Source organism: Macaca nemestrina, chromosome 19 (assembly GCF_043159975.1).
Source record: "Macaca nemestrina isolate mMacNem1 chromosome 19, mMacNem.hap1, whole genome shotgun sequence".
NCBI classification, from domain to species: Eukaryota; Metazoa; Chordata; class Mammalia; order Primates; family Cercopithecidae; genus Macaca; species Macaca nemestrina.
Genome location: NC_092143.1, coordinates 68,383,026 through 68,405,002, shown reverse-complemented (window position 1 = coordinate 68,405,002; position 21,977 = coordinate 68,383,026). Strand labels below are relative to the sequence as shown.

The following is a 21,977-nucleotide window of genomic DNA, read 5'->3' as shown; positions in this document are numbered from 1 at the left end:
ATTGTCACAACTTCTTTTCTTGGACCTCGCTGCTCCCCTATCTGAAGCAGGGTTCACATCTGAGAGTACAGATACCCTGTTCTATTTTCCATGAATATATTCTCCAGTGCTCTCATCTTTAATGATGAAAAGCACCTGACAACCACATGGGAGGCAGAAGGCACTGGTCAGAGAGCTCCTGGGGCGGGCTGCAATTTTCTAAGCAAAAAGTGAACACGCTGCTGTCATTAGGCTACAGGCTTGTGCAATCTCTAAAGAATAACAAATTACAGGTGGAATAGGCCGGAACTAGGCCAGGAAATCACATTTCCATGGTCAGAGGCACCATCAGGTATACTAGTATAGCCGCAAGGAATGGGACAAGAGAAAAAACTGAACAGAATTCCCTGTAATGTGCTTATGCTCCCAGATGTTCAACTCAATGCTCGCTCCCTCTACGCCCTGTCCCACCACCATCCAGCACTTATCCAGCACTCATCCTGCCTCTCCATGTGCGCCAAGAGCGAGCGCCAGACTTGGTATCTTCTTCCATCTTAGGGTTTACATGGAATCCAAGACAGCAATTCCCCTAAGTGAAACAAGAGCTAGGGACAAATTGAGAGTGGACGAGGACTCACCATCACCAGGTTGACCAAGGACACGGCGTTCAGACTGATGCCCCAGAGCCACATAACTCCAAACATGTTGACCAAGACCATGGCGATGGTGGTGCACATGATGACTGCAGACCACAGCTCACAGCCCAGGAGGACCATGGTCACCAGAAATATCGCGCCCAGGGACACACCGAGGTTGAAGATAGTGTCGTCAATGATGGTCAGGTACTGTTCGTAGAAGACATAAAACACACTAGAGAGGAGGGGGGAGGCCTCGTTAAAGCTCGCTCTCACTCCCAAACACTGCATGTTCATCCTGTCACCACTGCCAGGTGGTCAGACTCCCTCAGGAAACATCCCTTGCAGAAAACCTTGCTGGCTGTCTACAAGACTCATCGAAAGCAACTCACTCGCCCTCTCGTGGCCACTGACCACCCAGAGAAGGGCCCAGCAGTCATGTAAAATGTGTATTTTTGATAAAGTTTTTGTTTATAAGCCCAATCTATCCTATTTTATAGACATTTACAGAGAGCATTCCACAGCATTCTGGGGGACAAAAAAAAAAACAAAAACGAATCCTGATCTATCCTGAGACACTACCTCAGGCTCAGCGGGGTCCGTGCAAGGCCTGAGGAAAAAATGCTTTCATTTATTTTCTTGTGGAGCTGATCGGCTCTTAACTTCTTCCAAACAAATCCAGGCCTTCTTGCTTTAAGCGAGATCATGGGCAGGCAGGAAAAATAAATCACTTGTTTCTCCTACCTTTCTACAGTTTTCAAATTCACCATGTCATACAGAATACTTTTCTTGCTGGGAAAAAAAAAACCCTAACAATATAAAAAGTCTACAAACAGGCAACATCCCAAATAACCAGCAGTTGGGGATTCTGGTCCATTGCTGGCCAAGGATGTGGGCCTGGCCCCGCTCTAAGCCACCTGCTCTCCAAGCGCCCCCTTGCCTTGAGCCATTTTCCAGTGTGTGTCTCTTGCAGCCGTGTGGTAGCGCAGAGATCAAGTTCTGTGTCTCTGGCCCTCAGGCCTTCAGAGAGGCTTTAGATTCTGAAGCCCCTTGCCCAGCACCCATTTCCTTTGATATATTGCCCTGTGCTCGGAACGGAGTGGGGGCCAGAACCCAACCTGAAAATCAGCATCTTGCCAAGGGAACCCTCCCCATTCCCGCCCAGTGTAGGCCCTTTGCTGGGCAAACCCCACTGAAAAAGGTCAGGCTTTACCTGTAGGGAAATACCCGGTAGGCACTGCCATTAATGCCCATGGTTTCGGTGACATTACTGGCTATAAGTCGGGCTTTCTTCAGAGCATCAATAAAGTCAGCAGAGGTCTGCAGCACAGTGTGGTAGGTCATGAAGTACGTGGCTCCGACCCTGGTGCCATTGCCGAGGATGTTAACTGCGGAGCTATAGGCAGCATGCCCCCTGAGGAAAGCATCCTGGGTGTCAGAGTCCAGGTCTTGCAAAGTCTCAGCAGAATCTGAGTACTGGAGGCTAAGCAAAATCACCTGACCCTGGGCTGAGGTCAGACCCAGCCGTACATTACAGGGATGAAGAAGGCCCCCGAATAAGGGAATACCAAAGGTTTAGCTTGTTCTCGCTCAGACTGGCTTTTTTTTTTTTTTTTTTTTTTTGAGACAGAGTCTTGCTCTGTAGCCCAGGCTGGATTACAGTGGCATAATCTCGGCTCACTGCAACCTCCGCCTTCCGGTTCAAACAATTCTCCCTGCCTCAGCCTCCCGAATAGCTGGGATTACAGGCACCTGCCACCATGCCCAACTAATTTTGTATTTTTTTTGGTAGAGACAGGGTTTTGCCATGTCGGCCAGGCTAGTCTTGAACTCCTGACCTCAGGTGATCCGCCCACTTCAGCCTCCCAAAATGCTGGGATTACAGGCGTAAGCTACTGTGCCCAGCCAGATGGGCTTTCTTGATTGCTCTGGGTTCTTCGGTACATAGCTGCTGTTTCTCCACCTGGTTTCAGGTATAATCAAACGTACAGAGTTTACTCAGTCCTGTTGCATAACAGCAGGCAGGAAAGGGCAAGGGCCCGGGAACAACTTTGGCCCTGCCACTTACTGGTCATGTAACCCTGAGCAAAATGACCTCCTCTGAGCCCGTCTCCTCTTCTGTAAATGGGTATACCACCACCTATGCAAGGCTGTGTGGTGATAAATGGAATAATGTCAGGGAGTGGCCGGCATGACGCTGGCACCCTGGAGGCTCCCCAGGAACGCTGGCTACTGCCTTCAGAAAAACGGAATCTACTTCAGCTTATTTTATGTAGGCCAAAGCATCAGTCAGTGAGTAAATCAATACGCAAGATTCATTTCTACTTTACTTCTAGGGGGAGTCATCCCATGGTACCTAGAATAGGTCTCAACGCACATGCATGATAGCGATGATTCGCTGATGTGACTCTGGTCAGATGTATGTTCTTATGAAAAACCTAAGTTCAGGGTTTACCTAACATACATGGGGATACTCATCTTCTGCTTCCCAAAGCTTCCAAATCCCAGAGACTTCTGGGCCATATATCTGGCTTCCATGGGTAACTGAATGCCTGGCTGGATGGGGGAGTGAGATAGCACATAACCCCATACACGGATGGGCTGGCAAGGACCATGACAGGACTAAAAGAATCGCAACCTTAATGTGGGATAACGTTACCAAAGCTAAGATGACGCCGCAGCTGCCATCAGCACAACTGAACAGGCTGAGTTCCTTCAGGCCTGGATTACCAGCAGGCCATTCTCCCCATCACCCCCGCTCGGAATGTGCACAGGAATCTGCGTTCATTCTCATGCCCACGTGGGGGTAGGACGCAGAGAGAGCATGAGATGTGAATGCCATGCTAAGATACAATCAGTCGAACACTATGAGGCATTTTCTTTTTTTTTTTTTTTTGAGACGGAGTCCGCTCTGTCGCCCAGGCTGGAGTGCAGTGGCGCCATCTCTGCTCACTGCAAGCTCCGCCTCCCGGGTTCACGCCATTCTCCTGCCTCAGCCTCCCGAGTAGCTGGGACTACAGGCGCCCGCCACCACGTCAGGTTGGTTTTTTTGTATTTTTTAAATAGAGATGGGGTTTCACCGTGTTAGCCAGGATGGTCTCGATCTCCTGACCTCGTGATCTGCCCGCCTCGGTGAGCCACCGTGCCCAGCCTGAGGCATTTTCTTAAAAAGGTGTTTTCGGGGCCGGGCGCAGTGGCTCAAGCCTGTAATCCCAGCACTTTGGGAGGCTGAAGCGGGTGGATCATGAGGTCAGGAGATCGAGACTATCCTGGCTAACACGGTGAAACCCCGTCTCTACTAAAAATACAAAAAACTAGCCGGGCACGGTGGTGGGCGCCTGTAGTCTCAGCTACTTGGGAGGCTGAGGCGGGAGAATGGCGTGAACCCGGGAGGCGGAGCTTGCAGTGAGCCGAGATCGCGCCACTGCACTCCAGCCTGGGCGACACAGCGAGACTCCGTCTCAAAAAAAAAAACAAAAAAAACAAAACAAAACAAAAAAAAAGGTGTTTTCAGTTTCCCTGCTTCCACCAAAGGACCAGGACAGGGTGGGGCAGAGAAGAGGATGTTCCCATGCAACTGTTTTAGCCCAGTCCTCTCCTAGTTTTCTATTGCAAACTGAAGTTGCAGTGGATGCTTATCTGCAATGGCAGCAGCACTTACCCTTTGCCACACTTGGGGTTAGGGTTATCCGAAAGGAACATGGGCAGGAATCTCATGAAGTCTCCACCCTGAGGCCTCTGTTTGCCCTCCGGAGTCAGAGGCCTGCAGCGGACGCAGGCAGGGTCAACCACTGGTGGAGACGTGCAGGGAGGACTGTTAGAAGAATAGGTCTCCAGATTTTTTGTAACACATTTAAAAATACTGACAGTGAGGGGCATTACTTTCTCAACTACCAATTATTTTCCTTACTAGTGAGGGATAATCTTTCCCCTTATCTAAAAGCTTCAGCCATATGTCAATGTCATAGTTTAATGATCTGAAATACCATTTTCATCTTAGGCATACTTTGCATCGTTTTTGCCCTGAAGTAGGTCTCCTCCTTCAAGTATGGCCTTGACTGGTCAGAGCCCAGGGCGTCCATGTTTTTATTAAGAAAATTCCAGGGCAACCTCGATGCTCCTATAAAACCATAGGGCAAAGTGATAAAGAAAAGCCCTCCTCTGAGAAGCTAAGGCCAGGTACCAATCCTGAGAGGCAATCGCTGGAGTCAGGACAGGATGAGAAACCTTATCTGGAAACCACACTCCCAAGAAGTGGGCCTTGTTCAGCCCTGAGGGCAGCTGCCTGAGCCAGGAACCCTTGTTCAGCCTGCAGCCCCGAGGGCAGCTGTCTGAGCCAGGAATGACGTGACAATTTCAGAATGAATGACTGAGGAAAGGAACGATGACACAGGGAGGGAGACCCAGCTTTGATATACAAATAGGTATAAACTGAGGCACGATGCAAATGATTTTTAAATGATAATTTGAAAATTTTTCAGCAAAAAGGGAAAGATTTGGTAAAGGAGATGAAAGTACCTGAAGCATTGCAGAACTGGTCAGTGATGTTGTCCACTCGACAGCAAGATGACTGCGGCTTCACCCAGTCGAAATAGTCGTCGATCCAGGACGAGGGGGCGAAGCCTATCCGGGTACTAGAGAGGAGAGACAGGGTTACTGAGCTGCTCCATAGGGAGGAAGTCTTCAGTTTCAGTACTTTTCCTAAAACTTCACTTCCTCTTCTACACTTTATGCTGCTAACAGTCAAAAGAAAAACTACATGAGCACTTAATGAAAACAACCTTCCAAGTATTAGGTGGTAAATTAGTCCTTTCAAAGGTTTTGTTAAGGTAAAGCCAGATTTAACATACATTTTGCGTAAAAACAACTTTTCCAAGAAAGTCTATTCTCAGTGAGACATTTCAGGCCTGAGCTGATGGCCTGGCTGAGAGCCCCCCCACTGCTTCTGAAGTACAAGACGAGGCGGTACTGACTAGTTGTCCAGCTGCGCCGCATTAAATATCTGCTGCACCAGGGAATCGTTGTTGCAGCCCATGCCACCGCACACCATGTTCTGCCCCTTGGGAGAAGTGTAGTCGTGCCCTTCCTCCAGGACAAAGTACACAGGCGGACCCGCATGCAGGTACTGACTCATGGATTTGAAATAATCCACTACGTAGGAGTCCTGAAAGACAAAGAATAGGAGAGAGTGACAGTACTCTGATAGTAACCAAGCAAGGTGAGGATCACGGAGAACAGGAGGGTGCCAGGAGGCTGCTGGCTGAGATGCCTCCAGCTGGACTCATGATTCCTAACACTGCCAGTCCTGCCCCCAGGGCCGCAGGGTGCCCCTCCTGCTAGCCCCACAATTGGAAGAGCACCTCCTAAAGTAACCTCATAAGACCGGTTGTTCGTGTTCTGCAGCTGTGCCCAGAGGGGCTCAGTGAGAATGCCAAGCAGCCCACACTGGCAGTGCACTGGGCAGTTCTCCTAACCCTGGAAACCCTGTCACCATTCGCAGTTAGAAGCAGGCACTTGCTTGAAACACCCACATGCATGTTTTGAAAAATGTATTCATCACCAGCTAAAGAAGTTAAAAAGAAAAGGAAGTCATCTTACATCTGGCATCGAAAGAAACTGGTCCAATCCAATATCTACTTTGTTCAGGACTGCGATGCTGAATGACAGAACACCCACAAATATTGCTATCTGGAACAACAAATGAATCACAAGACAGAGACTGCTGAGTATAATAAGCTTACAACCAGAAATAAAATCTTAAGCATATAAAAAAAGCAGGATTTTTTTTTAAATGGAAAAGCTTAAATGACAGGTTAGTAGGGAATACAGGGCAGTGGGTGAGACCACAGCACCCAGAGTCCAAGTTCCCGGGTGCAAATCCTGACTCTGCCACTTATGGGCTTAGTGACTTGGGGCAAACCACTTCACCTGTCTTGGCTTCTATTTCCTCATCATTAAAGGAAAAATAAAAGTTTCTTTGCAACTTTCTGTGAATCTGAAACTAGTTCAAAATAAAAAACTTAAAGAAAACTCTTGTTTATATGGACTGATAAAAGCTCATGGGCAAAACATTTTATCTATTGTTCCATATTTGCTTTTGCTTTTTTTTTTTTTAGATATATTTAACAGCTGTAAGAATCTCCTTCCCAGGCTGTCTGACTTCTTAGAAGGCGTGTGATCATCTGTTTCAGTGAGAGAAAGAGAAAAGCCACAGAGAAGCGCATACCACAATTGGTCTCATCCAGTCCTTTAGCAGAAGTGGAGAATAGGAGTTTTTGAAGAAGCGAAACAAACAGCTCTCTGAGGCCTGGACGCTTGTTCCATCTTCAGCACCTCTGACACAGCAAAAGATGTCTAGCCGATTTTTCTGAGGGCACAGAGGGGAACAAAGGTTATACCTGCTAGCTGCTTCCTCTAGATTCTAGACTCAAATTAAACAGACTATAATCCTGGCACCAACTTACCTCTTGACGATTAATGTCTAACCCCAAGAGACTCACGAAACAGGTAATCTGCAGAAGAAAGTCAATGAAGACTGCCAGTCCCGCAAAGAGAGAGAACGTGTGCACGGCTGGCATCACGGACATTGCTCCTGCCGGGGGAGAAGGGCTCTGCGTCACTTCTGTTTACAGCAGGGGGCTCTCTGCAGGTCTTATGTTCATGTGCGTGTACAGATACAAGGAGCCAGCACAGGCCAAATGCATGAGAAGGCAAGCTGCGGCTGGACATTACACCAGAACTGGGACAGGAGGCAATAAGCCAGTGCTTTTCAAAATGCACTCAGCACCAGACCATTTGGGGAGCCCCATCCTAGCTAAGTTATGACAGGAATTCAACCCCAATTCTACTATACTCAGGTTCACGGCAAATTCATGCACATTAAAATTTGAGAACCACTAATAAAGGCCATTTCTTATAGTACCTTCTATGCTTCACTGTACAAAAGGGACAGTATTTTCCATTTATTACATCAACACTATTAGCCTCCCAGTTTAGTTAAGAGATAATCGACAGTCGAGTGAGGATCAGAGGCCTGAGGGTAAGACATGGAAAGTGCAAACTGGCAGCCCATGAATCAGATGGTTCCTATTCAGTCCACACTCTATCAACCCATCTTAAGATTAAAAAACTTTTTTTTTAGTAAGTTGCCAATATTTAACAATGACATTTTACACAAAAAATCTAGATTCACAGCTTTTCTTGGAAGAAAAACAACAACAACAACAACAAAACAGACCTTGTAGCACTGGGTTGGCCACACAGAACTCTTTTCAGACAGGACACGTGTACTTGGGCTGCCACAATCCCTACTCGTTCCTACTGTCCCAAGGTCACTCCAACCTTGAGGCACAGTTTCTGCTGCTATTATCATCACACTTGCACTGGTTTTCTTATAATAGAAGTGAAAAAAAGAAAGTTTTTTTTTTTTTTTTTTCCTGCACCTGTGTTTGTCAAAAGGAACTACAGGGCTACAGGTTTCAAAAGCACATGGCTTTGTGGAAATGAAGAACAAGCTAGCGTTGTATCTGTGTTGAGACTACCACCTACGATGACCTTACAATGGCCCTGATTAAGCTGACCTTGCAGCCACGTAGGCACTGCAGTTTGTGGCCTGTGGACGGTCTTCTTTGGACTGAGTGATTCCAGTCCAGCCTCCTCTATAGTGGACAGAGTCATTCTGCTCTTACTACACTTCAGAGATGGGGCAGACAGCCCCCCTAGTGAGTCTATTTGATGATTCTCTATGTGAAAGAAACACAGAAGTGCTGACTTTGTTCCAGCTTATTCTGGCTCCTTGTAATGTGGTGAGTCAAGAGCTTCTGGTCATTAACAAGGCTGCTTCCCCAATGAGTTGTGTGCGGAGAAGAGAAAGACTGCCTTTGAAAACAATGGCAAACATCTTGTAAGCGAGCGCCTGTGGATTTGGGAGCTGCTGCTTAGAGTGTCACGTGGAGAAGGATTCGGTAGCTACTCAAGGATGCTATTTTCAACTATCAACATTCCCAGTGGCTACAAAAGGGGCAAGTGGCAAGATGAACTCTAGGTCTCTTTCACCCTGAACCCCAACATCACTGCTGTCCTGACAGCTAAATGAGAAGGAAGCCACTTGCAAAATCACACCTAAGATACTGCTGCCAATTGTTCTGTGGTCCATTCAGTGATACTTTCCTAGTGCAGAACAAAGCTTTAAAAAGGAGACAACACAGGCTGAGCACGGGCGCTCACGCCTGTAATCTCAGCACTTTGGGAGGCCGAGGCAGGTGGATCACCTGAGGTCGGGAGTTCAAGACCAGCCTGGCCAACAGGGGAAACCCTGTCTCTACTAAAAAATGCAAAAAATTAACTGGGTGTGATGGTGCGTGCCTTTCATCTCAGCTATTTGGGAGGCTGAGGCAGGAAAATCACTTGAACCCGGGAGGCGGAAGCTGCAGTGAACCGAGATTACACCACTGCACTCCAGCTTGGGTGGCAGAGTGAGACTCCATCTCGGAGAAGAGAAAAAAGGAAAAAAAAAAAAAAAATGGAGGCAACACAAAGGGACATGTTCAGATACCCAGCTCCTTCTTTCTCCAGGCTCAGCGAACTACAGGACTGGTAGGATTGAAAGCATAATTACCTAAGAAAAATGCTACAGTCTCAGAAAAGGATGACAGGAACATACTGGGAGCCACTTCTCCTAGGACCCTGCCCAGTTGCTGATCCAGGGTTTCCCCTTGAAGACGTTCATCTCTCTTTAAAAAAAAAAAAAAAAAAAAAAAAAAGCAACATTAAAATTTCTCAATAACAACACCACTTCTTGCTGCCTTGTGTTAACTCAAGGGTAAAGATAAATGATTAGCAGATGATTAGCAGTGTCTTCTAAGCATATAAACTTCGGTGGGGGACTCCAATGTTCTCACGTTAATTCACTCAGAGTATTTCTACACTACGCAGCTAGGTACCACGTGAGAAACTAAAGGGAAAGCTGAGCCACACTATCAGGAAAATACACGGGCGGCAGGGGACTGGACCACTGACCATCACTCTCAAGTGCACGGAGTCTCCGCCCAGGTCGGATCTACAGGATGACTGAGACCACCTTCTACAGCAGCTGGACACGTGTTGACCTTTTGCCTTTTTAGTGGCACCTTTGAGCAAAATGAATCTAACATTCTATACTATGCTGAAAATAATTTCAATAGTAGTCGTACCCAAAATATTTTCCAAAAGTGTGTTAGCCCTTCTTGTACACATGATACTATTTAAAATGAAAAGATACTATTAAAAGACACTATTTAAAGATACAATTTAAAACAAAATTCTTACTTTATTTCTACAATTTCATCAACCAAAAAGAGGGGTGAAATTCTTGGTCCTAAGATGTCCACAGCAAGTCAGGAAGACCGATGAGCCACACAAGGAAAGGAAACAAAACACCCTCACAGGCCACATTCACGAATGCGGAGCCCAGCAGCCATTCACACCCCGAAACTTGGACAGATGCTGAGCCCCGTGAGAATACGGAAGTATACCTGGTAGGCCTGCACCAGAATGAAGATGTTGTCCACTCCAACAGCCAGCACCAGGAACGGGATGACTTCAATCACAATGAGGGTCAAGGGCAACCCAATGTAGCTGAAGATGCCCAAGGAGCAAGCCACCGAGCTCAGCACGATCAGGATGCCCGCGATGCCTAGTGAGATCTTCGAATCCACCTGAGAGGGGCGACAAAGACACAATCACCAGTTAGTTACAGGGCTGTCTGTCCCACTTGTTACTAAAAGGTCCTCCTTTTTACTTTACAGGGCTGTATCAAACCTAGAGTTAAAACTACAATTATGTGTTTCAGAGAGGACTTGTAAACATTTCTGGGTCTGCCCAGGCAACATGTTATGCATTTGCATTCTTAGGTGATGGACTGGGCAAATAAGAAAAAACTGGATTATGTGAAATAAACTTTAAGATAAACCAAAAAGCTGGAACTGAAGAAAACAGATGAAGGCAACAGAAATGTTACATACAATTAAAACATGGGGGAATTTACGGCAGTTTTAAACATAATGGATTAAGAATAAAGAGGCAAAAACATGACGTTACACTGTGCACTGCTGTTAACCTCTAACATATACATATCCCCCACTTACCAGAAGCCTGCGACAGCTTTTGATGTGCCCCAAGGCTAGGGAAATATATAGGAACATGATGGCATAGCTAATTACAACGGTGAAGATGTCACTGTCACTTTCACGATTTAGTTCATCTTCAATACTTCGTTCAGCACTGAAGGAAATGGTCAGATTGGGATTCTTGTAGTTTCTCACCAAATTAATAAACCTAAAAGGTAAGCAAAATGCTGTATTTTTAGTTAAAACTTAGTGACAGCTAAGTAAGAAACTTCTTCCCAACTTTTCATGATACAAAGGCCACGTTTTCTTTTTTTTGTTTTGAGACCGAGTCTCGCTCTGTCACCCAGGCTGAAGTGCAATGGTGCGATCTCGGCTCACTGCAAGCTCCATCTCCCGTGTTCGAGTGCTTCTCCTGCCTCAGCCTCCTGAGTAGCTGGGACTACAGGCGTGCGCCACTAGGACCGGCTAATTTTTGTAGTTTTAGTAAAGACAGGGTTTCACCATGTTGGCCAGGCTGGTCTCAAACTCCTGACCTTAAGTGATCCACCTGCCTCAGCCTCTCCTAGTGATGGGATTACAGACATGAGCCACTGTGCCCGGTTCAAAGGCCATGTTTTCTTAACCTTTATCCTGCATTAGGATCCTTCATTTGCTTTTGTTCTTGTTTTGAAATAGAGTCTCAATCTGTTGCCTCAGCTGGAGTACAGTGGCACAATTATAGCTCACTGCAGTCTCGAACTCCTGGGCTTAAGGGATCCTCCTGCCTCAGCCTCTTGAGTAGCTGGCACTACAGAGATGTATCCCCATGCCTGGCTAATTTTAAAAATTTTTTGTGGCCGGGCACGGTGGCTCAAGCCTGTAATCCCAGCACTTTGGGAGGCCGAAACGGGTGGATCACTGGGTCAGGAGATCGAGACCATCCTGGCTAACACGGTGAAACCCCGTCTCTACTAAAAAATACAAAAAACTAGCCGGGCAAGGTGGCGGGCACCTATAGCCCCAGCTACTCGGGAGGCTGAGGTAGGAGAATGGCGTGAACCCGGGAGGCGGAGCTTGCAGTGAGCTGAGATCCGGCCACTGCACTCCAGCCTGGGCGACAGAGCGAGACTCCGTCTCAAAAAAAAAGAATTTTTTTTGTAGAGATGAGGTCTTTGTCATGTTGTGCAGGCTGGTCTCGAACTCTTAGCCTCCAGGCACTCCTCCTGCCTCCACCTCCCTAAGTGCTGGGATTACAGGCACCATGCCCAGCCACTGCATTAGGATCTTCTATACTGGAGACTATCAGATTACAGTTAAGGTTCCATACATACTGAATTTAAGTTTAGGGTTGGGCACGGTGGCTCACGCCTGTAATTCCAGTACTTTGGGAGGCTGAGGCTGGCAGATCACCTGAGGTCAAGAGTTCGAGACTAGCCTGGCCAACATGGTGAAGGCCCGTCTCTACTAAAAATACAAAAATTAGCCGGGTATGGTGGCAGGTGCCTGTAATCCCAGCTACTTGGGAGGCTGAGGCACGAGAATCACTTGAACCTGGGAGGCAGAGGCTGCAGTGAGCTGAGATCATGCCACTGCACTCCAGCCTGGGTGACAGAGCAAGACGCTATCTCAAAAAAAAAAAAAAAAAAATGCATTCAGTCTACTAAATCAAAACCACAATGAGATAGCACTTCACACCCATGAAGACAGCTAGAATCACAAAGTCAGATAATAAAAAGCATTGGCGAGGATGCGAAGAAACTGGAAGTTTCATGGACTGCTGGTGGTGATATAAAGCACTATAGCCACTTTGGAAAATGGTCTGGCAGTTCTTCAAATTATTCAAAGTGGACTTACCCTATGACTCAGCAATTCTACTACTAGGTATGTACCCAAAAGAAATGAAAACTCACATCCACAAGAACTTGTACTCAAGTGTTCATAGCAGCGTTATTCATGATAGCCAAAATGGAAACAGCCCAAATGTGCATCAGTTGATAAATGCACACAGTGTGGTATATCCATACAATGGAATGAAAAGGAATGGAGTACTGATACATGCCACAACATGAATGAACTTTGAGAATATTATGTCCACAACATGAATGAACCTTGAGAATTTTATGTTCAACAAAAGCCAGACAAAAAAGTCCACATATTATTCTATGCGCATAAAAGTCCAGAATAGGACAATCTCCAGAGACAGAGAGTATTTTAGTGGTTGCCTAGGGCTGTGGATAGGAGGATGAAAAGATGGAGGGTGTTAAAGGGTGCAGAGTTTTATTGTGGAGTAATGAAAATGTTCCTAAAATTGACTGTGGTGATGGTTGCACATATATGTGAATATAGTAAAGCTATTGAATTGTACACTTTTTTTCTTTTTAAATTTTTCTTTTTACTTTTTTTTTTTTTAGAGACATGCCTCACTACATTGCCTAGGCTGGTCTTGAACTCCTGGCCTCAAGTGAGCCTCCCAAAGTGCTGGGACTACAAGTGTGAGCCACCATTCCCAGCCTGAACTGTATATTTTAAGTGGGTGAACTGTATGATGCATGTACCATATCTCAGTAAAACATGTTTTAAAAAGTACTGGAGGGCATAAAGTGCAACCTGGTCTCCAAAGTCCTCTCTTCCCATTCTCCAGAGGTTACAAACACAGTTAATTTCTCAGGTCATTTGCTTGATATTTTTTTCTAAGCATGGACAGCAGCATAAACAATATATATTTATATAAATATACATTGTGAACCATTTATTTACTTCACTGTCTTTTATGACAGCACAATATTCTATTGTATTCATTCCTTATTAAGTACATTCAGCATGGTCCCAAGTTTTGCTGATAGAGAACAATGCAGGTGGCTGGGTGCAGCGGCTCACACCTGTAATTCCAGCACTTTGGGAAGCCGAGGAGGGTGAATCACCTGAGGTTAGGAGGTCAAGACCAGCCTGGGGAACATGGCAAAACCCTGTTTCTACAAACAAATACAAAAATTAGCTGGGTGTGATGGCATGCACATGTAGTCTCAGCTACTTGGGAGGCTGACGTGGGAGGACCACTTGAGCTTAGGAGGTTGAGGCTGCAGTGAGCTGAGATTGAGTCACCGCACCCCAGCCTAGGCAAGAGTGAACCCAGTCTCAAAAAATAAATGAAATAAGTAAAAACAATGCAAGGAACCTTTTTTTGCACACTTTTGCATTCCGGTGGAGGGAGAGATGTTTAAAGCATCTGCTCAAAGGTAAACGTATTTACAGTTTCTACTTAGCATCATTAGCACCAAGTGAACAAAATTACATAACTCAGACCTGCCATTGGTTAATTTAGAAAATGAAGTTTAAGTGCTTGCTGCAAGTGTCTAGCTTCCCACAATGCAAGGACAGTCTGCTCACACCCATGAGTGACTCACTCTTTTTCCCAGGCCTGGGCCCTCTGGAGCTTCTCTGTATCATTATAGTAGTTATTGACGGGGAAGGTAATCACAAGGGCAGTGGCGTTATTGTAGTTTTGATCTAGAAAGGAAAAATGCATCAAAAAGCAGATTACAAGCATGCAGAAAATTACACACATACCAGGGGAAAAAATCACAACACAGATTTCTCAGTGGAGCTATGGACTGTATCTCTGTGCTCTAAGGATTAAACAAGAGTTTGCTGAAGGCCGGGCGCAGTGGCTCAAGCCTGTAATCCCAGCACTTTGGGAGGCCGAGACGGGCGGATCACGAGGTCAGGAGATCGAGACCATCCTGACTAACATGGTGAAACCCCGTCTCTACTAAAATACAAAAAAATTAGCCGGGCGAGGTGGCGGGCGCCTGTAGTCCCAGCTACTCGGGAGGCTGAGGCAGGAGAATGGCGTGAACCCGGGAGGCGGAGCTTGCAGTGAGCTGAGATCCAGCCACTGCACTCCAGCCTGGGCGACAGAGTGAGACTCTGTCTCAAAAAAAAACCAAAAAACAACAAAAAAAAAGTTTGCTGAAATAGTTTTTATGTACTTCAGTGAATGAATAAAAAGGATTTTTTTATCTGAGGTAGACATGGTTATCATTCAGGAAGAGTAATTCTTTTTATTCTTTTATTTTTAAAGGATACAGTACATGCATGTTAGCAATTTCAAACAGAACAGAAAGGTGTTTACTGAAAATTCTCTCTCCTTCTCCAACATCTATTTAATTGTCTTAGTTCTCCTCCCCATACCATCTGTGAATCTTTCCAGAGCCGCTCCACACACACAAGCACACACACGGATTCTTCCCCTTTCCCTCTTAACCACACAAACCGTAAATACTATTCTGCACATTACATTTAAAATTCTGTATCTTGGAGATGCTCCATAAAGAGTTTCCTTATTCTTTTCCTACAATATTTTCTAGTATTTTTAGCCAATCCTCCCACTGATGAGTAGTTTTGCAATTTTTTTCTATTACAAACGAAGTTACTATAAATAGCCTATAAATATTTTAATGTGTAAAACACATACTTATAGAATCAATTCTTTTTTTAGGGGGGCGGGAGGCAGGAGAGGGGGACAGTGTCTTGTTCTGTTGCCCAGGCTGAAGCGCAGTGGTGTGATCACGGCTGTCTGTGGCCTTGACCACCTGAACTCAATCAGTCCTCCTGCCTCAGCCTCCCAGTAGCTGGGACTAAAGGTGTGCACCACCATTGCTGGTTAATTTTTGTATTTGAGGTAGAGATGGGATTTTGTCATGTTGCCCAGGCTGGACTTAACTACTGGGCTCAAGGGATCCTCCTGACTTGGCCTCCCAAAGTGCTGGGGTTATAGGCATGAGCCACTGCACCTGGCTAGAATCAATTCTTAAAGCACCATCACTGAATCAAAAACTATGTACATTTCTAATTTTGATAAATTCTCCCAAACTGCCTTCCAAAGAAGCTGAACTATTTTTCATTCCTTTTTTTCTTCTTTTTTAGAGACAGGGTCTCACTCTGTTGCCCTGGCTAGAGTGCAGTGGCACAATCACGGTTTACTGAAGCCTTGACTTCGCGGCTCAAGCAATCCTCCTGCCTCAGCCTCCCTTTTCATTAGTCAAGAAAATATTTACTGAGGCTGGGCGTGGTGGCTTATGCCTATGATCCCAGCACTTTGGGAGGCCAAGGTGGGTGGATCACCTTCGGTCAGGAGTTCAAGACCAGTCTGGGCAACAAGGCAAAACCCTGTCTCCACTAAAAATACAAAAAATTAGCTGGGCCTGGTGGTGCATGCCCATAATCCCATCTACTTAGGAGATGGAGGCAGGAGAATTACTTGAACCCAGGAGGCAGGGGTTGTAGTGAGCCGAGATCATGCCACTGTACTCACTAGCCAAGGCAATAGAGCAAGATTCTGTCTCTGAAAAATAAAATAAAAACCATTCTTTTTTTTTGTATTTCTTGTTTTGTTAAATTTCACATGGCCTCACGCACTCTTCTTTCAGGTTATTGATCATTTTCATGAGATTTTTTTTTGTTTTTTTTTTTTGTTTTGTTTTGTTTTTTTTTAGGACAGAGTCTTGCTCTTGTCGCCCAGGCTGCAGTGCAATGGCATGATCTCGGCTCACTGCAATCTCCGCCTCCAGGATTCAAGCGATTCTCCTGCCTCGGCCTCCGAGTAGCTGGGACTACAGGTACACACCACCACGTGTGGTTAATTTTTATGTATTTTTAGTAGAGACGGGGTTTCACATTTTGGCCAGGCTGGGATGAGATCTTTATTTATTATGAAAATGCTGTCTGCTATGCATACTAATATTTTTGTCCAGTTTTTTTTTGGCAAGGTCTCGCTCTGTCACCCAGGCTGGAATGTGGTGCAATCTCAGCTTACTGCAGCCTCAACCTCCTGGGTTCAAGTGATCCTCCCACCTCAGCCTCCCAAGTAACTGGGACTACAAGCACGCACCACCACACCCAGCTAATTTTTGTATTTTTTGCAGAGACAGGGTTTCTCCATGTTGCTCAGGCTGGTCTCAAACTCCTAGCTCAAGTGATCTGCCCGCCTCTGCCTCCCAAAGTGCTGGGATTACAGGCATGAATAACTCTCGGCCCAATTTTGTTTTTTTAACTGTATGTTTATTCTCCACAAATGAAAATTCATGTACTCAAATTCATCAGTCTTTCCTTTTGGGGTTTCTGAGTTTTGTGTCTTGCTTAGAAATATCTTTTCTACTTAAAAATTATTTTTTAAAATGCCTCCTGTATTTTCTTCCACTTCTTACATTTCTTTTACTTTTTTTTTTTTTTTTTGAGATGGAGTCTTGCTCTGTTGCCCAGGCTGGAGTGTAGTGACTTGATTTTGGCTCACTGCAAGCTCCGCCTCCTGGGTTCACGCCATTCTCCTGCCTCAGCCTCCCTGAGTAGCTGGAACCAAAGGTGCCCACCACCACACCAGCTTAATTTTTAAAAATATTTTTAGTAGAGATAGGGTTTCACCATGTTAGCCAGGATGGTCTCAATCTCCTGACCTCATGATCCGCCCGCCTTGGCCTCCCAAAGTGCTGGGATTACAGGTGTGAGCTACCGTGCCCAGCCCAGTTCTTAACATTTCAATTTTTTATCCATCTGGAATTTACTTTGGTGAAATGAACAAGGCAGAGATCAAAGTCAATTGTTTCCCCTATGGCTAGCCAGTTGCTGACACCATCCCTTTTCCACCAATTAGAAATGGCGTTTTCCTCTATGACGCAGAGTAAATTTTAAATACAGATTGCAACTTCTCCCCTGCCACTGAGTGAGGAAGAAAACCTATCTGGGTTATTCACTGGCTGGGCAAAACCTGCTGAGCCTGTAATTTGGCTTAAGATGCCAAAGGTGTCACATGAATCATCGCCTCATTTTATCAAGTACAATTGGTTCTAAAGTGCTACAGGAACCAGCAAAGAGCAAACCAGCTGCTCTTCACACTATAAGAGTGTCCAAATACTCAACTGACGGTTTAGAAGGAAAAAAAATCCATCAACTTTGTTTCTTCTTCCACATACCTCACATACTAGCTTTTCTCCATCACAAGGGTTCTTGTCTGAGGTCCATGAGCTCCCTAGAAGGTCCATAAATGAGCTTCGAGGGCCCAGGACCTCCTTGAAGCTGAACAACAATGCAGAGGTTTGCAATTGCATTACTCTGGGGAAAGGTACTTAGCCTTCAACAGCTTCTCAAAGGCATGTGTGATCTAAAGATGGCTAACACAATCCACTTCTTTTAAATCTGGAATGAAACCCAAACCCAAAGCCAAAGGAGATACTATTTTGGGATTCAAGAGGTAGGAAATTAACAAAACTGCCCAATTTACGAAATCTTCATAATTACCACTTGACGCTAATGACAAAACCGAGATGACTTTACCTAAAAGGAAAAGTCAAAGCTTCTCTTACTTACCATCATAGCCTCCCAACACAAGCCATGGGAACACTGGTCCACCGAACGTACCCAGACAAGGATCATGGAGCAAACTTGTATCATTCAGAGAGGCAGGGGCCCTGTCAAAAAGTTTAGAAAACACTTCCCAGTTAGAAGGGCCTCAAGACATTAGAGACCTAAACATTTACACAACGAACATTTGATGAGGCTGGCTGTATTCTAAGGACAACATGGGCCCCGAGGTTTCTCAGTTGAATAATACAGCTCAGCACTCACCTTTGGGAGCTCAGAATCCCTGGGCAAGAGGCAGGCAAATACGGCCCAGTGCCATCAGTGGCACACGGTGCATGGTGCTACGCAGGCACAGAGAAGGGAGCAAACACTAAAAGGCAAAACTGTAGCCAAGAGGAAGAGACCGGACAGACCCAGACCTCTGAGGATGAGGGGATTTCACCAAAGAGGGAGGACAAAAGGGTGTCTCACAATTACAACTGTGGGAGGAAAAAGGGAGGGAGAGAGAACAGTGAGAGGGAATGAGAGCAAGATGGTGGTTTAACAAGTCTTGTATGCCAGGTATGGCGGGACGCCTAATCCCAGCTACTCAGGAAGCTGAGGCAGAAGGATGGCTATAACCCAGGAGTTTGAGTCCAGCCTGGACAACATAGCAAGACCCCATCTCTTAAAAAAAAAAAGAAAATAATTCAAAGAAAAGATGTCCTGTCCTAGAGCATGGGGTGCCCACCAAGGGGGCTCCTGAAGGAGGGGGCCGGTCTGGGGAGAGTAATGGACAGACAAATGCAAAATAAAAGGACTCAGTGCCAGTTAAGTAGTTTGGATTTTTATTCTGGAGGCACTGGGGAACAATGAGAGATTTCTGGGAAAGAAATGTCATGAGCTGTTTTACAAAGCTAGCTCATGTGGTAAAGTGGAAGAAGGTCTGGAAATGGCAAAGAAACAGGAAGCAGATGGAACAGTAAGTGAAGATGTTAGTGCAATGGCCCAGGCGAGAGGCAACTGGCAGTGCAGTGCAGACAGACAGCTGGCCAGTGGAGAGGGAACCAGCATTTCCAGACAGACCATCAGCTAGAACTTGGCCAGGTGCTGAGAAGCTTCTGCACAGGACCCGCCCGTCAGAGCAGATGGGTGACGGCATGAGGGAGGTCAGGTGACCTGCAGCGAGCAGTTGAGTCCCCTCATCCACAGCAGAAATCTGAGAGACCATCCAGAGGCTCAGACCCACAAGAACCCCATGAGGAAGGCAAGGGCGAGACAGTATTCAGGGATAAAGCCTCAAGTCTGAGTAACTGGTAACTGTCACTGCCTTTAAACGAAATGGGGAAAAGAAGCAGGTCAGCGTATGGTTCTGGGCAGGCCACCTGCCGTTACTGCAGGACCCTCAGGTGAAAAAGTTCAGGAAAAGCTGGAGGGAGAGGAAAGGGGACAGCGCTAGAGGCGGGCCTGGGGTTATGAGGATGCGCACAAGCATAACTACAAAGCAATTCAGGTCCCTGCCGCCAGGAGCCGGCCACTCCCTGCACTGCTTCCACACTGGAGGGAACCACGCCCGCTTTGAGGAAGCACAAGGCTCACGCACCTCTGCCCCCCTCATTTTTCTTGACTTTTATCTGTGCAACAGAGAGTAAACTATAAAATTTATGTAACATTAAATGGTCATCCAACTATCAAAATTATGTAACATTAAACTTTTTTTTTTTTTCCAGGTAGCCTGTACCGTCTACCCTGTGGAGAAAGCCGGCTTAGGGTATGGAGCATAAGCTATTGCGTTTTCCTGAGTATAACTCATGTTGTTAGTGGTGATATTCTTGAAACGGAGTAAATATAGCCCAACTGCATAAAAAGTCTTACTCTAGTAACAAACAAACAGAACTTAAGGTCAAAGTTCTTTAGAACCAGAAGTGAGAGTCCTTAGCTCTTGAGAAGTAGTTGGCTGAGCAGTGTCCTTAAAGGCGACAAGGAATAATTTCTCTGTTCCCATGCTGAAGAAATAGCCCCTGTGGTTGCTCAACTGGCTGAACAAATGCCCCTAGGCCAGGTCCTGAGCATTCGGGGAGAGTAGGCCCATCCGGCACCGTGCTGCTCTTCCCCTACCGGAAGAAGCCTTAAGATTCCCCCACAGGTCACCCAAGCACAGCTTCCTGGGGTGACAATTCCCAATTATAAATGCACCCTGCCCAGCTAGACACGCCTCCTAAGGGAAGCAGCTGCAGGGCCCTCCAATCTAGAACTGTGGGCCTGTCCTGCCCCAACTCCTCACAGGGAGGCTGCCTCCCAAACAGCTGGGGCACTACAGGGGAGCGGGCTATATATCTGAGAGAGAAGAAAAGGCACCAAAGGCTCCTTTGTCTTTAAATCTTGTGGGGGGTGTGACACATGACACTGTGTTAGCGACCCAGGCACGAGGTAAAGGGTAAGGGGCAGCTGCACTCCTCAATCACGCACCACGAGGGCTCCCTGCCGGGGCTCTGCACTTGCTGTTGGTTCTGCCGGGAACGCGCATTCCTGTGATGGGCCCAGCTGTCCTCCTTTCCTCTCCCTTTGTGCACATCTCCATGTTTAAGCAGTGTACCCCCACTCTGTCCAGCCTTACTTTTCTCCTCACAGCACTAATCTCTAGCTGGCATGATAGCGTATGTGATGTGTTCATCATCCGTCTCCCTCCATTAAGATGTAAGCTTCCGGCTGGGTGTGGCAGCTCACGCCTGTAATCCAGCACTTTGGGAGGCCGAGGTGGGGGGGATCACTTGAGGTCAGGCGTTCAAGACCAGCCTGGCCAACATGGCAAAACCCCATCTCTACTGAAAATACAAAAATTAGCTCGGCGTGGTGGCACACACCTGTAGTCCCAGCTACTACTCAGGAGGCTGAGGTATGAGAATCGCTTGAACTCCGGAGGCAGAGGTTGCAGTGAGCCCAGACTGCGCCACTGCACTCTAGCCTGGGTGACACAGCAAGACCCTGTCTCAAAAAAAAAAAAAAACGAAAAAAAAAAAAGATGTAAGCTTCACAGGGCAAGGACTTGCTCTGTTTGCTCACCTCTGGGTTATGCTCATAAAACAAGCTTATGCCCATATACCCTAGGTCAGACCCAAGAATGGTGTCCACCAATGACTGTCTCTTGCCACTTACCGTACGCAGTACAGAAAGTGCGTGTGGTAATCGGCATACACAAAGAAGTCGTCCCCTTTCTTGTGATCCAGCACGGAATGGCTGTTCTGGAAGTAATTTAACACACTCATAATGGTGCAGTTCGTGTTATATGGTGAGAGCGGGGCCAAGCAGATGTCCTGAAGTGTCACAGTCTCATTGTTGTAAGAGGCAGTAATGTTTTCGATGGCTATTTGTAAGTCAAGAACCTGAAAGAAGATTTCAAAAATAAGCAAACCCAGAAACACATCACATTTCTCTCAGATCTTGACTAGTCAGTATTGCCCTGAGGGGTCAGAAGACAAAGAGTATTTGGGGAAAATACTTCCTAAGACGAGGGAGAGCATTAAGGTGCGATACATTAAGAAAACGGCTCAGGCCCACTCTAACAGCAAACCGGTTAGAGGCGTCCACAGAGGCGGCAGGGGGTGGGGGGACACCATGACCAGAACAGCTATCAACACAGGACACACAACCATCTCCCTCTACCCTGCTCCAGCAGTGGCCAGCAGGCCAGAGGGGAGAGCGGAGGGGTCTCCTGGTCTCCCTGACCCTCCCCTCAATAATAACACAAAACCTCCTGCCTTGCTCTGCACTACAGCCATTTACATATGTCTCCTTATTTCCTAACATAGAAGATGATCTTGGAGGTAAATGACTATGCTGTTCACCTTTAGCAACAAGCTGGAAAAAGCAACAGACAGTCACCGGGTAGAGAAAAGATTCTATCCAAGTCTTAGGACCATTTTAATGCTTTTCAAGATTTCAG

At 46.3% G+C, this 21,977-nt stretch overlaps 1 protein-coding gene across 2 annotated transcripts in view; it reads right to left on the bottom strand.

Annotated features, from left to right (window-relative positions):
* LOC105465019 (NPC intracellular cholesterol transporter 1) overlaps positions 1–21,977 on the bottom strand; it is a 54,505-nt gene that overhangs the window by 3,315 nt on the left and 29,213 nt on the right. For both annotated transcript variants that reach the window (XM_011713204.2, XM_011713207.3), the window contains exons 9-22: positions 21,191–21,417; positions 18,062–18,162; positions 14,104–14,206; positions 10,739–10,928; positions 10,127–10,309; positions 9,232–9,346; positions 7,079–7,206; positions 6,841–6,981; positions 6,213–6,302; positions 5,588–5,778; positions 5,133–5,248; positions 4,276–4,405; positions 1,828–2,028; positions 618–849 (exon numbers count right to left, since the gene is read on the bottom strand). In XM_011713204.2, the coding sequence (XP_011711506.2) occupies positions 618–849; positions 1,828–2,028; positions 4,276–4,405; positions 5,133–5,248; positions 5,588–5,778; positions 6,213–6,302; positions 6,841–6,981; positions 7,079–7,206; positions 9,232–9,346; positions 10,127–10,309; positions 10,739–10,928; positions 14,104–14,206; positions 18,062–18,162; positions 21,191–21,417 (2,148 nt within the window). The remainder of the gene's footprint in view (positions 1–617; positions 850–1,827; positions 2,029–4,275; positions 4,406–5,132; positions 5,249–5,587; positions 5,779–6,212; positions 6,303–6,840; positions 6,982–7,078; positions 7,207–9,231; positions 9,347–10,126; positions 10,310–10,738; positions 10,929–14,103; positions 14,207–18,061; positions 18,163–21,190; positions 21,418–21,977) is intronic.